This window comes from Eulemur rufifrons, chromosome 11 (genome assembly GCF_041146395.1).
Source record: "Eulemur rufifrons isolate Redbay chromosome 11, OSU_ERuf_1, whole genome shotgun sequence".
Taxonomy (NCBI): Eukaryota; Metazoa; Chordata; class Mammalia; order Primates; family Lemuridae; genus Eulemur; species Eulemur rufifrons.
In genome coordinates this window covers 1,350,675-1,365,050 of record NC_090993.1, presented here as the reverse complement: position 1 = coordinate 1,365,050, position 14,376 = coordinate 1,350,675, and the positions used below count along the sequence as shown (strand labels likewise).

The window sequence follows — 14,376 nt, the reverse complement described above, 5'->3', positions numbered from 1 at the left end:
GCCCTCCCAAAGTTTTTGTAGGTTTTTAGGGAAAGCTACCAGTGTTGAGGAGCTGCCGTGGTGGCAGGTGGCAGCGGGGGACTCGTGGGCGTCATTGTAAGCCTCGAAATCAGTCCCTCGGCGGGGTTCTTTGGCGCTCCAAAGTGGGGCAGCCTGGGGTTTTTTGGCCCCATAGGAGTTGGTGGATCTGGGAGTAATTTTTCATCATTTCTGCCTCGTTTCTACACAGCCTGGGTGAACTCCCACTGTGTCCTTTTTCTCCTCTGGCGGTGCCACCTGTCCCCAGAGCAAGTTACACACTGTGTTAATTGAGCTCACACCATTCATGGTGGCTAACGTCAGCTGAGCCCTACTTCTTTTCAGGGAAGTCCTTTCATTCATCTTTGGTTGACTTTCCTACAGTTGGATGTTCTAGAAGCTCTTCTGCACTCCATGAATTACTTTCTTCTCCTTCTCTTTCCATAGAAGCCAGATTAGAACAACCATGTAGAGAAGCCCAAGTGATCTTTTTAAAATAAAATTGGATGATTTCACTTTCCTGCTGAAAATTGTGTAGTGTCTTCTCTTCCTCTTAGAATAAAATCCAAATCCTTTGTCTGAGATTGTGAAGGCCTGTGGATTCGTTGTCCTTGCTGTCACCTGGTACCATTTTCCTCTTTGTCCCCTCCTGCAGCTTTTTAAATGTTCCTTGACCATACAGGCTAAGCTCTTGTACCCTGCCTTAGCGTCATTTGCAGGAGCTATTTCCATGGCTTGTATGGCCCTCCCTCCAGATTTTGTCATTTCTGGTGCCTTCTGGTCATTTGGATTTCAGCTAAAACATTACCTCCTCAGAGAGATGTTTCTTGAGGTCCCTGCTAAAAGTAGCTGTGAAGTTAGTTCTCGGTTACGTCACCCTGATTTAATTCTTTGCAGCATGCATGCCACTCTCTGATTTTGTGTGTATATATTAGTTTATCACCTCTTTAATACCTATAGCCCCAAACGAATGCACTAGAGTGTAAACTACCTATGAGTAGAGACCTTTTTTGTCTTGTTCATTGCCGTATCCACAGCTCGAGGGAGTGCCTGGCACCTAGTAGGTGCTCAGTAAATATTTACCGAATGAGTAACCGAACTTTCGAGCTGCTTGTGGTAACCTCCTTCAGCAAATTACCTTGCTTTGTACTTTACTGTGATAATCGACTCTATGCACTGTATGCTTCTGCAGTTTCTCTTCCCTGTAGCTCAGATTCTCTCTTGCCGCCCACCCTCTCGTCTCATTTTCTTAGAGCAAGGAGTGTTCTTTCTTTGCGAAGGCTTTAATCTCTTCCTTGAAACTCTTTTTTTTTTTTTTTTTTTTTTTTTTGAGACAGAGTCTCGCTTTGTTGCCCGGGCTAGAGTGAGTGCCGTGGCGTCAGTCTAGCTCACAGCAACCTCAAACTCCTGGGCTCAAGCGATCCTCCTGCCTCAGCCTCCCGAGTAGCTGGGACTACAGGCATGCGCCACCATGCCCGGCTAATTGTTTGTATATATATATTTTAGTTGTCCATATAATTTCTTTCTATTTTTAGAAGAGATGGGGTCTCGCTCTTGCTCAGAGCTGGTCTCGAACTCCTGACCTCAAGCGATCCACCCGCCTCGGCCTCCCAGAGTGCTAGGATTACAGGCGTGAGCCACCGCGCCCGGCCACCTTGAAACTCTTGATTCTTCCTGTTGCTTTTCCTCTCTAGCATCTTGCTCATTGAGTTTAATAACCCTTACTATGTGATGACGATGTGTGAAGGGTTTCCTTTCTTTTTTTTTTTTTTTTTTTTTTTTGAGACAGAATCTCACTCTGTTGCCCAGGCTAGATTGAGTGCCGTGGCATCAGCCTAGCTCACAGCAACCTCAAACTCCTGAGCTCAAGCGATCCTCCTGTCTCAGCCTCCCGAGTAGCTGGGACTACAGGCATGCGCCACCATGGCCGGCTAATTTTTTCTATATATATTTTTCGCTGTCCATATAATTTCTTTCTATTTTTAGTAGAGACAGGGTCTCGCTCTTGCTCAGGCTGGTCTTGAACTCCTGAGCTCGAGCAATCCTTCCGCTTCAGCTTCCCAGAGTGCTAGGATTACAGGCGTGAGCCGCGCCGGCCTAATCGCTTATGATTTTAACAGATAGCTTTTCAGACCATTTCTCTTCGTTTATAAGTAACTATGGAAATAGTTTTGTGCTTTGTTTCTCTCTTTATGTAAGTAGTAGCATATACGTCAGTGTCCTGCGGTTTACAATTTTACTTTACACTGTAGCTTGGAGGTCTGTTCAGATTAGTATGTGTAAGTCTACATCATTATGTGTTGTAATTGTCACATAATTTTCCACAGTATGCACAAAGTTGATCTAATGATTTCTTTATTAACAAACATTTAAGTTAATTCTCTTGTTTCTGTAGGTGCTGCAGTAAAAATCCTTTTAGGAACCTCTTTTGATCATGTGCGAGTATTTCTCTAGGGGATGGATGCCAGGAAGTGGAATTCCTTGGTTAAAAGTTCTCATATTTTTTTCTTAAATAAATTTTTTATTGTATATATTTGAGGTATGCAACATGATGTGATGGGATACATAATAGCAAAAAGGTACCGTAATGAAGCAAATTAACATAAGATTTTACGTGTTTTAAAATGTATATATATCTATTGCCAGATTTTCCTACACAAAGATTATATCACTTCACACCCCTTCCAGTTATTTCTCAAAGTATCCCTCATCAACAATTATAATAATATTTTAACTTTTTCTAAACTGATAGCTAAAAACTTGTCTTTTCTTTAAGTTTGCATTTTTCTGATTGCCCGTGAGGCTGCCTGTTTTTTCATTTGTTTACTGGTCATTGAGTTTCTATTTTTTTTAATTGTCGCTTTATATCCTTTGCTCAAGTTTCCTTTGGCTTTTGCCTTTCCCTCTTGATCTGTACGTATTTTTAAAAAAACTCTATTCTGGATCTCAGACCTATTTGTGCATTATTTTAAAAAAATCATTCCTTATTTCGGAGCTATAAATGTGTTCTTCTGTTATTTCATTCCGTAGGTGTCGAAGCCTTACCTTTTCTTGCCCTTCCCCTTCTTTCCTTATCCGTTTCCGTGTCCTCCCTGCCCGCTCATGTATTTGCTTCGTGGACATTTCCTGGATACCTGCTAAGAGCTGGGGACTGTGCTTGACCGAGAGGGTTACGGAGGTGCAGGTTACCTGCCATCAGGTGTCCTGCAGGCGCACAGGGAGAAGCAGGTGTCCACAGACACTTGTGATTCAGTGCAATGATGTGCTCCATCTGCAGGAGAACTGGGTGCTGGGGAGGGTGACGAGCGCTAGGAGTGGCACGTTCCAGTTCACAGAGCAGGAGTGCCGTGGCAGGGAGCTACAGTCATGCGTCACTTCACCGTGGGGGCGCATTCCGAGAAATGTGTCGTCACACGGTGTCGTTGTCGTGTGACCTTCGTAAGAGTGTACTTTCACACACCGAGGTGGTAGACAGTCTGTCGCACCCCTGGGCTATATGGTAGATACCCTGTTGCCCTGTTACTGTACCGCATGCTGTAGGCACGTGTAACACAGTGGTAAGTGTGTGTGTCTAAACATACCTAAACATAGAAAAGGTACAGTAAAAACACGGTGTCATGATCTTATGGGACCACTGTCATACGTGTGGTCTGTCCTTGGCGGAGACGTCTGTGGGTGTGGCTGGAGCACAGGGTGTTGGGAGGGAGCTTTGAGAGCCTTTGAAGTTTCTGTTTCAGCTGCCGACCTTCTGCTGTCAGAGGGCCATCGGGCTCTTAGCGCCTAGAGCTCGTGGGAAGGTCCACACCCTTCTGGGAGCCAGCATGGACTGGAAGTTGCTTCTCTTCCTTTGAGTTCTCTCTGCTCCTGGAACCTGGAGATTGTACTTCTTTTGAGTGCAGCTTGTGGTGTGTGTGTGTGTGTGTGTGTGTGTGTGTGTGTTTGTGGGGGTGGATGAAGGGTCTACTCAGAATTTCTCTTGGCAGATATCTCTTCAGCTATGGGTGTTTCCTTTCGGAGGGTCTTAGTTCGAATTTGTGTGGTGTGGAAAAGGAGGGTCTCTGTGTCAACACAGCACGTTATGTTACTACAAGCAGAACCAGAACGGTGCTTTGTCTGTGGCAGCCAAGCAGATTAAGCTCAGGGTCAGTTCACGAAGTGGGCTGTGCTTGGCTGTTCCCTTCTCTGGCCACGTCGTTGATTGAAGGTGCTGAGATAGTGTCTTTGATCACTGGTAAGTGTGTTGAGCTTTCTTAGGCTTCTTCAACATTCTTGTATTTAAAAATGATGTTGACGTTACTGGAGCTTCTTTGGTTTTAAGCAGTTGCCTCCTCAAACAGTCTGTTTAGTTTCATATCCAGTTCCCTTGAGATTGGAGATTTTTTGAGGAGAGCTTGACATATGTTGTTTCTCCTGAAGCTGCCGTTTTTATTAGCTGTGCCCTTTTTGTCTTCAGAAAGTTCTGGCACTGGCATTCTTGCTGGAAGAGGGGCCGAATAGATATGTTTTCACTGCAGTAAATAGCCTTTTATTTGGAAATGGATGTCTGATTTTTTTTTTTAACATTGTTTGTAAAATTATAATTTCAAAATAGCCTATATTAGAAAATATAATTAAAAACACTAGGCTGTTTAGAAAGTTGCTTTTTAATTTTTTCTTTGTATATTTAGAGAATCATAGTATATTAGTGTTAGAAGGGACCATCTAATCTAATAGGTTTTCTGGAAACTTCTGGAACCCACAGATGTTAAATGGCGTGCCGGTGACTGGTAAGGAGCTGCCAGGTTAGACTCTTGACCTCCTGACAGCGAGCTGAGATCCATTCCTCTTTCTAGTACTCTACACTGGCCCGACACTGATTTTGTGTGTGGAGATCTGTGATACTGTGTTTTCTAAGAGTTCTTACTGCAAAAAAAAGTATCTAAGATGCTAGATATTTCCTACATCCCTGATGCACACTTTGCCTGAAGGATGGATGGTAGACGACATGTTTGTCATCCTTTTACCTGAAGATAATGTGATTTCTACGCATTTGTTCTAGAACGTCCAGTTGCTGATAATGAGCGAATGTTTGATGTTCTTCAACGATTTGGAAGTCAGAGGAATGAAGTTCGTTTCTTCCTTCGTCATGAACGACCCCCGGGCAGGGACATTGGTAGGTGGCATATCAGGAGAGATGTGTGAGCTTTCATTTTGTGCACTGGACTAGCCGGGAACGGTAGCTGGCGCGCGATGAGGGCCCGGGTGATCTGAGGGGTGAAGGAGAGGTCGGGAGGTTGCAACGGTGGGGGTGCACCACTATCATGAGACCTGAATGTTGGGGTGAGAAGAGGGAGTGGCTTGTTTGGAGACGGGAGAAGTTTGACTCTAGTTTTTTAATGCAGGTGGGAAGGGGTCAACAGGGCAGGAAGTTGAACTCTAAGAAAGAGGGAATACTTGAGAGGCCAGGGTTGTTGAGGACGTGCTTCCACGGCCCTGATGGAGAGATTGGGTCCCTCTTCTGTCGTGACAGGACAGAAAGAAAACTGTGGCAGATGCAGTTAAATTTGTGCATTTTGTGGGAGTCGGTTGAGGGAAACATTTGTTGTCTCTGCGGTGGGAGGCAGGGTCATCGGAAAGCGATGGTGGAGGTGGGTGGGAGCTGGAGCTGTGTTCAGAAGAGGAGCGGTCCTTCCTGGGGAAGCCAGGCTGCTGGGGGCCACGAGGCCTGTTGAGATTGGAGACCAGGACATCCTACGGGATTCTTCTCCAGTGGTGCTCTGCAGCCCAGGCGGGTCGTAAGAGGAGAGGGAAACAGCTGGATTGACCCGACTATCCAGACAAATTCCATGGAAGGTCATGGGACGGGGAGAGGAGACAAGGTGACGAGTGAGCTGGGTGGGGAAGAAGTGGAGATGGCGGCTGTGGGGAAAGGAGCACAGGGCTAGAGACTGCAGGTCTCAGCTCCACGAATGAACAGGTCAGTGAGAGGTGAGTGAGACGGGCAGATGGAAAGGAAATTATGGTCAAAAGTAGAATGTTTGAATTGGAAATTTCAGAGGTAGAGCGCATCTGGGTGATGTGGTCCCAGGCTGGGCCTTGGAAAGAGCTGGGAGGCCAGCATTTGAGTGGTAAAGTCATCCAGGACAAAGGCAGGCCTTGGAGGTGGAGGGAGCAAGGGAGTTAGCTGGTCGCGTCTTTGGTGAGCGGGGCTTGTGACCAGAGCTCGTAGATGACAATAAGGAGAGTGGAGAGAGAGTGCTGGAAGCAGCACTAGACCCTGGGGACACAGCTGTCCCTGTGGCCTTGAGGTCTCGTAGGATGGGGGGGACGAGCAGCTTCAGATCTGAGATCCACAGGGAAGCTGTGTTCTCAGTGGGGAGCCAGGGGTTGAGGTAGGGTTACTATGTATTTCTAAAAACGATGACATTGTTAAAGTGGAAAGTTGAGGGTAATTTGTGACTTCCGTATATATAATTCTTGGGAGTAAGAATGTAGGTAGCGGGCGTTAAATATGAATGTCATAAAATCTCAGCTTTGTTACTAACTGTTGTGTTAATACAAAGTGTCCATACGGTGTCTGACCATTAGAAGTGATTAAATTTAGAGTGGGGGGTGGGGGTGGGGGGCAGAGTTGACTTAGTCTGGTCCCTTCTACCCTGCAGATGAGAAGTGCTGATACCTAGGGGTTAAGTGACTTGTCAGAGGCCACACACCCAGAGACAGGGCCAGAGTGGAACCCGAATCACCTCAGCCAGGCTACCTGCTTGCCTTTCAGTATCACTGGTGTCTGTAATTTGTTTTAAGTAAGCGTGTATTTTTTTTTCCTGAGGCCTTCTTTTTTGTAGTTTTAAATTGCCATGTGCATCTTACTTTTATTTTGTTCTTTATTTACATTGCATACATCCTTTTCTAATGAATGAGTTGAATTTTACCTATTCATCTGCCAGTTCAGATATCTTGCAGTATAGTACTAAGTAAATTATTAAATAGTCTCCGAGTAGTGCAATGTGCAGTTTCAGTGTGTTTGTAACGTGAGAAATAAAATCTGAAGATAAAGGAGCTGTTTTCACGGTGCTGCACAACGCCAGTGCCACACAGTGTTGAAACTGGGGTAAAACAGCATTGCTTTCCAGTCTCCTTTAGTAAGGAATTAATTTGCTTATTTTGGTTTAGACTTGTAGGTTAAGGATTAGGAGACTGTTAGTATAGTCTTTTTTAAATTTAACTAGGACCTGTGACCCAGGATGTGTATGAAATTATTTCTAAAGCTCTTGCTTTTTGCTCTAATTATGTAACTGACTATACAAAAGAGAAGTTAGTTAAATTGCTCTCTTTGAGGCAACAAAGAAAGCAACTATGCTTAAATTATAGAAGTTTTCTTTTCTTACAGAAATATTGTGACAGATTACCTGAGCTATTTTGTCAGAGAATTGAGCAGTATTTAAAAAATAAAGCTAACATGTTACAGTTAGGTATAAGTGTGATCCCTGGCTCTGAGGAGAGACACGTGTATTTGTTGGCATGGGAATTTGTGCTGGCTGGTACAATAGATGTTTGATTCAAAAGAAATTTTAATCTAAAATTTCTTAAGAGGTAATTTGATGATTGTTTTAATATCTGAGAAGTACAGGTATGAGCTTAATTTATTTTTAAAACTTTCTTTGTTGATGTTATTTATTTCTTATATTAGTTTAAATTAAGACTTTTCTTTCTTTTTTTTTTTTTTTTTTGAGACAGAGTCTTGCTTTGTTGCCCGGGCTAGAGTGAGTGCCATGGCGTCAGCCTAGCTCACAGCAACCTCAAACTCCTGGGCTTAAGCGATCCTACTGCCTCAGCCTCCCGAGTAGCTGGGACTACAGGCATGCACCACCATGCCCGGCTAATTTTTTCTATATATATTTTTAGCTGTCCATATAATTTCTTTCTATTTTTAGTAGAGATGGGGTCTCGCTCTTGCTCAGGCTGGTCTCGAACTCCTGAGCTCAAACGATCCGCCCACCTCGGCCTCCCAGAGTGCTAGGATTACAGGCGTGAGCCACCGCGCCCGGCCAAGACTTTTCTTTTTATGATGCATTAAGTAATACTGAGAGACCCATATAGTTTAGCTCGAAAAATTCTTTTTAGCCAAAAAAGCAGAATACACAGTATTTTCCGGTCTTTCCCAAACTAAGAAAACAGAGATTTTTTTCTTAAAAATGGAGAGATACTTCACAATACTTAGAAATTACCACAAAATGTTCTTAATAAACCAAATAATCAAAATACTACTTGTTCTATTTTCAAGTGCTTCCTTCCCATAATAAATTAAAAACACTGTTAATGAATACAAGGATGGATTGATTTAATGTTTAGTTATTTTCTTTAGTGAAGCTCTTCTTGATTTTGCTACTGAGTAGCTAAATAGAGAACTAGGAGGAGCAACTATAAGCAAATGCTGTGAATTACCTGTGGTCAGAAGTGCATTAGTTTTGTTAATATTTCCTCCTGTGATGTGTGAATCAGGCAGCTTTCCGAATGAGTAAGTGGCGTGTGATATTTCTTAGTGCTGACTATTCACTGTTCCAATTGATTTTCCAAAACAGGCCGAATTAGGAGATCTTAACTCCATTGACATTAGAGAATATTTTATTTGAAGTATACATTCAACTTTAAAGTATCAAGCAGCAATAACAGAATTCAGAAATGAACTGGTACTTATAATATATCTTTCAACTCCAGTGTTAACGCATAGTTTTTGAATTTTGTGCTTAGTAAGTGGACCAAGATCTCAGGATCCAAGTTTAAAAAGAAATGGTGTAAAAGTTCCTGGTGAACATCGAAGAAAGGAGAATGGCGTAAGTGATCGTTTTTAATCCATGCTATGTATAACACAATGATGTTGCTTTCTTAGCCTTTAAATCTCATTCTTCATTACTTTGTTGTTCAACTGGTTAAGGATGGCCCTATTTGAAAGATTATTTTAAATTTATTTCGTAGGAAATATTAATTTTAGTGATCTCTACATGGCTGTTTATCATATGCTGAATATGTACAACTTGAGAACAAAATAAATGTTCACAACTTGAGAACAAAACAAATGTTGAACAAGTTTGGGGAATTATTTGTTTTTGGTGATTTTATTTGTTGCTTTTAGAAAAATGGAAAATTATATATTTATACTCCTGTTGCATATAAATCATGTACATGTGTATGTATATGAGCATGTATCTTTGGTATGCTTTGATGACATTTCAGAGCTCAGAATTTTAATTAATAGCTAAATTACCTTTCTCTGATCTCCAGTAAATTTACATTAAAATCCAGAAGTACCATTTGCTCCTACTGTGCCTTTCCTCAGATTTTTCCTTTTTCTATTCTTTGATCTTGTAGTTATCTTACAATGATGAAAGGATGATATAAGGAAGATTTTATAAGTCATAAAATGATTTTAGCCATAAACAGGATTTTTTTTAGTGCATCTGGACACATTATATCCCCCTCTACCTGGGGCTTAGTTTTGTTTTTTTTTTTCTTTCCAAAAAAACAGCTTTATGGAAATATAATTGATGTACAGTAAACGGTACAAATTTAAAGTATACAATTAGACAGAAGTATACATGTGTGAAACTGTCACCATCATCAAGGTGATGAAAACATCCATCACCTCCAAAAGTTTCCTCGTGTCCTTTTGTAATCCTTCCTTCTTACCTCCCTTCCCATTCCCAGGGAATTGTTACTGGGTTTACTTTCTGCCACTATACATTATTTCTAAGTATTTCATATTTTCAATACTATTGTAAATGCCATTTTTTAAAAATTTAATTTCTTATTGTTGCTAATATATAGAAATACAATTCATTTTTGCATATTGATCTTTAGTCCACAATCTTGGTACATAACGTATTAGTTCTGGTAGCTTTTGTTTTTCTTTTTTTGGTTTCTTGCTTCCCGAGCTCTAGAATACAAGTTCTGGTAGCATTTTCTTCATAGATGATTTTGTTGTCTATGAATAGAGGCATTTTAACTTTTTTCTTACCAATCCAGATGCTGTTAATTCCTCTTTCTTATTTTGTTGCACTGGCTAGAACCTCTAGGACGTTGTTGAATAGATGTTTTGAGAGTAGATGTCCTTGCTTTATTCCTAAGGACTCATTATATCTTGAATTTTTTTTTTCTTTTTTCTTTTTTTTTTTTTGAGACAGAGTCTCACTCTGTTGCTCTGGCTAGAGTGCTGTGGCGTCATCATAGCTCACAGCAACCTCAAGCTCCTGGGCTCAAGCGATCCTCCTGCCTCAGCCTCGCAAGTAGCTGGGACTACAGGTGTGTGCCATTGTACCTGGCTAAATTTTTCTATTTTTTGGTAGAGATGGGGTTTTGCTCTTGCCCAGGCTGGTCTCGAACTCCTCATCTCAAGCAGTCCTCCCGCCTTGGCCTCCCAGAGTGCTAGGATTATAGGCGTGAGCCACCACACCCGGCCTATATCTTGAATTTTTTAGTGCTATAGTATTTTTTTTTTTTTTTTTTTTTTGGAGACAGAGTCTCGCTCTGTTGCCCGAGCTAGAGTGAGTGCCGTGGCGTCAGCCTAGCTCACAGCAACCTCAAACTCCTGGGCTTAAGCGATCCTCCTGTCTCAGCCTCCCAGGTAGCTGGGACTACAGGCATGTGCCGCCATGCCCGGCTAATTTTTTCTGTATATATTTTAGTTGGCCAGATAATTTCTTTCTATTTTTAGTAGAGACGGGGGTCTTGTTCTTGCTCAGGCTGGTCTCGAACTCCTGACCTCGAGCTATCCACCTGCCTCGGCCTCCCAGAGTGCTAGGATTACAGGCGTGAGCCACCGCGCCCGGCCAGTGCTATAGTATTTTTAAATGATGTTCTGGCGACTGCATTCTGGATTTGCTGCCAATTCCTCAGTACCATGTTTCATATGATCAAATGCTGTCCTGATAGAAATGAACTACAGAACAAAATAATTCTAAATTGCTCCATTTATGTCCCTAACTGTTGAAACTATTTAATTTTAAATTTACCACTTGAAAGATCGCTGGTCTGTATAAACCAACCTTTGAGGGAGGCATCTCTGGGATCATTTTAGAGTAAGCTGGACCGCGTGTGTGTTTGCGTTTTCACTTGCAGGTTAATAGTCCTCGGATGGATCTGACTCTTGCTGAACTTCAGGAAATGGCATCTCGCCAGCAGCAACAGATCGAGGCCCAGCAACAAATGCTGGCCACCAAGGTAGTGTCTTGTCTTAAAGGACGTAACCGGCCACTGTTGTCAATGTATGTGTGAGGTTGTTTACATTCTACCCTCATTATTAAGCCAGTAACCTCACAGGTATGAGTTGATGCTATCAACTTAAAAGTCACCTGCTGTTGGTGCTTTCTGTGAACCCTCACGACAGTTTGCTGGGATCCCTTATCGTCCTGGTTGTGGAGATCCTCTGACCCTTGGTTCTGATCAAAGTTGCCTGCGCTGTGTTGGGCGTCAGTCACACGGGAAAGGCACAGAGAGCCCTGCGTCTTTGCTGCTGGGGACTACTCTGGGCTACGAAGAGGAGTTTTAGAGTTTACTGGTGCTGATACTGTCCCCTCTGCCGCTGGGCACTGCAGACAGCCCGCTTGCCTCTCTCTGGGGACATTCTGACCTGCACATTGATCCTGGGTCTGGTCTTCAACAGGAAAAACTATGAGAAGGCTCTCCATAACCATCCGAATCAGTCTCACTGGTGCTTCTCCTGTCGGCCAGAAGCTTCCAAGCTAAACCTGTTGCCATCAGACATTTCTCTGTAAAGGGCTACACGCGTGTGTTTTAGGCTTTGCGAGCTGTGCTGCCTGTGTTGCAGCTACTCAACTCAGCTGTTGGAAGCAGCCGTAGATAATACAGAAACAAATAGGTGTGGCCATGTTCCAATAAAACTTTGTGTACAGAAGCAGATAGCAAGCTGGATTTGGCCTGTAGGCTGTAGTTTCTCAATCCCTAGGCTAAGCACCCAGTGTCCTCTGCAACTGACCGTTCCTCTGGTGACTATAAGTTCACTGTAGCTGGGGTAGACAGTTGGTGGTTTGACGTGGCAGGTGACCCAGTAGGGCTTTGAACTAATGGCCAGGGGTTTTTTTTTTTTTTTTTTTTAAAGACAGAGTCTCACTCTGGCACCTGGGCTAGAGTGCCATGGCATCAGCCTAGCTCACAGCAACCTCAAATTCCTGGGTTCAAGTGATCCTCCTGCCTCAGCCTCCTGAGCAGCTGGGACTATAGGTGGGCACCACCACACCTGGCTCTTTTTTTTTCTATTTTTAGTAGAGCCAGGGTCTTGTTCTTTCTCAGGCTGGTCTCAAACTCCTGACCTCAAGTGATCCTCCCATCTTGGCCTCCCAGAGTGCTAGGTTACAGGCGTGAGCACTGCACCCGGTCCCCGTGGTTCTTGAAGGCAGTTCTCCACACACACTGTGGACTTCCATGTAATACTTCCTAGTGTTCCTGTGTGTCCATTTCTATTTGTAATATACCATCTTTTTCAAAATCATGTGTATCCTCGCTTCTCAAACTGTAACGTGCATGTGACTCACCCAGGGATCTTGTTGCAAATGCATATTCTGATTCAGTAAGTACGGGATAGGGCTTGAGATTCTGCATCTCTAACAAGCTCCCAGGTGATGCTGATGCGCTGTGACATTGAATAGCGAGGTTCTGTATTCAAATACAAAGATTGTTATAGAATAAATCTCTAACGTCAGGGTCCTTATTTTGAAATTATTTCCATGTTATTTATATGTTTTAGGCATTTTGATCTAAGAAGTAGTTTACTGCTGATTTATAAATTGTTTCTGTTATTCAGTTTTAGTTTGGAAAAAAATTTCAAATTTCACAGTTGCAGTTTTCTAAAGGTGTTAAGCAAGCTCTTTCAGTTACTATTTATTGAGTGTGTGCTATACTATGTAAGATACTGTTCAGAGATTGACATTTCGCATTCCATTTAATCCTCACGACAGTAACAGGCAGTTACTATTGATCAGCCTTGTGTTACAGATGAGGAAACATAGACTTGTATACTGGGTGGGGTTACATGAATTTGTTCAAGGTCTCATAGCTCATAAGTAGCAGAGCTTGGGTTTGACTCTAAATTTACTTCAGATCCTACTTTCTTGCACTGCTGCTCATTTCTATATGAACAACTTCTTAAAATTCTTGCAGCAGTTTATGAAAACCGGCCAGGCATGGTGGCTCACGTCTATAATTTCAGCACTTTGGGAGGTAAAGGTGGGAGGATCACTTCAGGTCAGGAGTTCAGGAAGAGGGAGACCCAGTCTCTACCAAAAATAGAAAAACTTAGCTGGGTGTGGTGGCCCACGGCTGCAGTCCCAGCTGCTCAGGAGGCTGAGGCAGGAGGATCACTTGAGCCTGGGAGTTTGGGGTTGCTGTGAGCTATGATCATGCCACTGCACTCTAGCCTGGGCAACAGAGCAAGATTGTCTCAAAAAAAAAAAAACCAATTCCTGGATCTTACCTCTGAGGATTCTAGGGTGGGCTCAGGAGTGTTTATTTTGAACAGATTTCCAGTGTGATTCTGATGGCCGTGTGCAGGACAGGTGCTGAGACCAGAGCAGTGTGACAGGTGCGCCGCAGTCTCAGCACCTACAGCTTGTGGTCAGGTAGATGGTTTCAGGTTAGTGGTAGACCTGCTTAAAGTGATACACCTAAGGATTGCTTCTGTCCTTAGGAACAACGCTTGAAGTTTTTGAAACAACAAGATCAGCGTCAACAGCAACAGGCTGCTGAGCAGGAGAAGCTTAAGAGACTAAAAGAAATAGCTGAGAATCAGGAAGCTAAGCTAAAAAAAGTGAGAGCACTTAAAGGCCACGTGGAACAGAAGAGGCTAAGCAACGGGAAGCTTGGTGAGTTGCTCCTAATAGAGTTACTGCAATACCAAAGGCTACGTGTTAAATTGTTTTGGTGTAAAAGATCACCTTGGTGTAGTAAGTTTACATAAATTGTTGTAAGTAGGAGGAATAAGGTGAGTCTTCATAGGTAACTTTAAATTCTTACAAAAATATAATTCACTGCAGTTGTGATACTTCTGGTTCTTCTGAATTGAATTCAGCTGTTAAAAGTTTTAGACAAGGTTTCTAAGATACCTTTGGAATATGTCGTTTTTTCCCCTCTCTAAATATTTTTTGACTGAAAATTTGATAAAGGCAAAGATTTTTATCCATATGACTCCATCTATTACAATGCCATTTTAAGCAAAATTTTAGTGAATTAATAGTTCTACCTGCCATTATAAAATTAAGAGGAAAGTTCTAAAGAAATTTCATTCTTTCTAAAATTTAGAGTTTGATATTTAATATTCATAATACAAAGTCTGGATAAAGAATTACATTGAAACAGAAGCACAGACAT

General features: G+C 42.5%; 1 protein-coding gene across 2 annotated transcripts in view; it reads left to right on the top strand.

Moving 5' to 3' along the window:
- TP53BP2 (tumor protein p53 binding protein 2) overlaps positions 1-14,376 on the top strand; it is a 46,779-nt gene that overhangs the window by 14,285 nt on the left and 18,118 nt on the right. For both annotated transcript variants that reach the window (XM_069484500.1, XM_069484501.1), the window contains exons 3-6: positions 5,057-5,170; positions 8,749-8,831; positions 11,113-11,214; positions 13,697-13,871. In XM_069484500.1, coding sequence (XP_069340601.1) covers positions 5,057-5,170; positions 8,749-8,831; positions 11,113-11,214; positions 13,697-13,871 — 474 coding nt within the window. The remainder of the gene's footprint in view (positions 1-5,056; positions 5,171-8,748; positions 8,832-11,112; positions 11,215-13,696; positions 13,872-14,376) is intronic.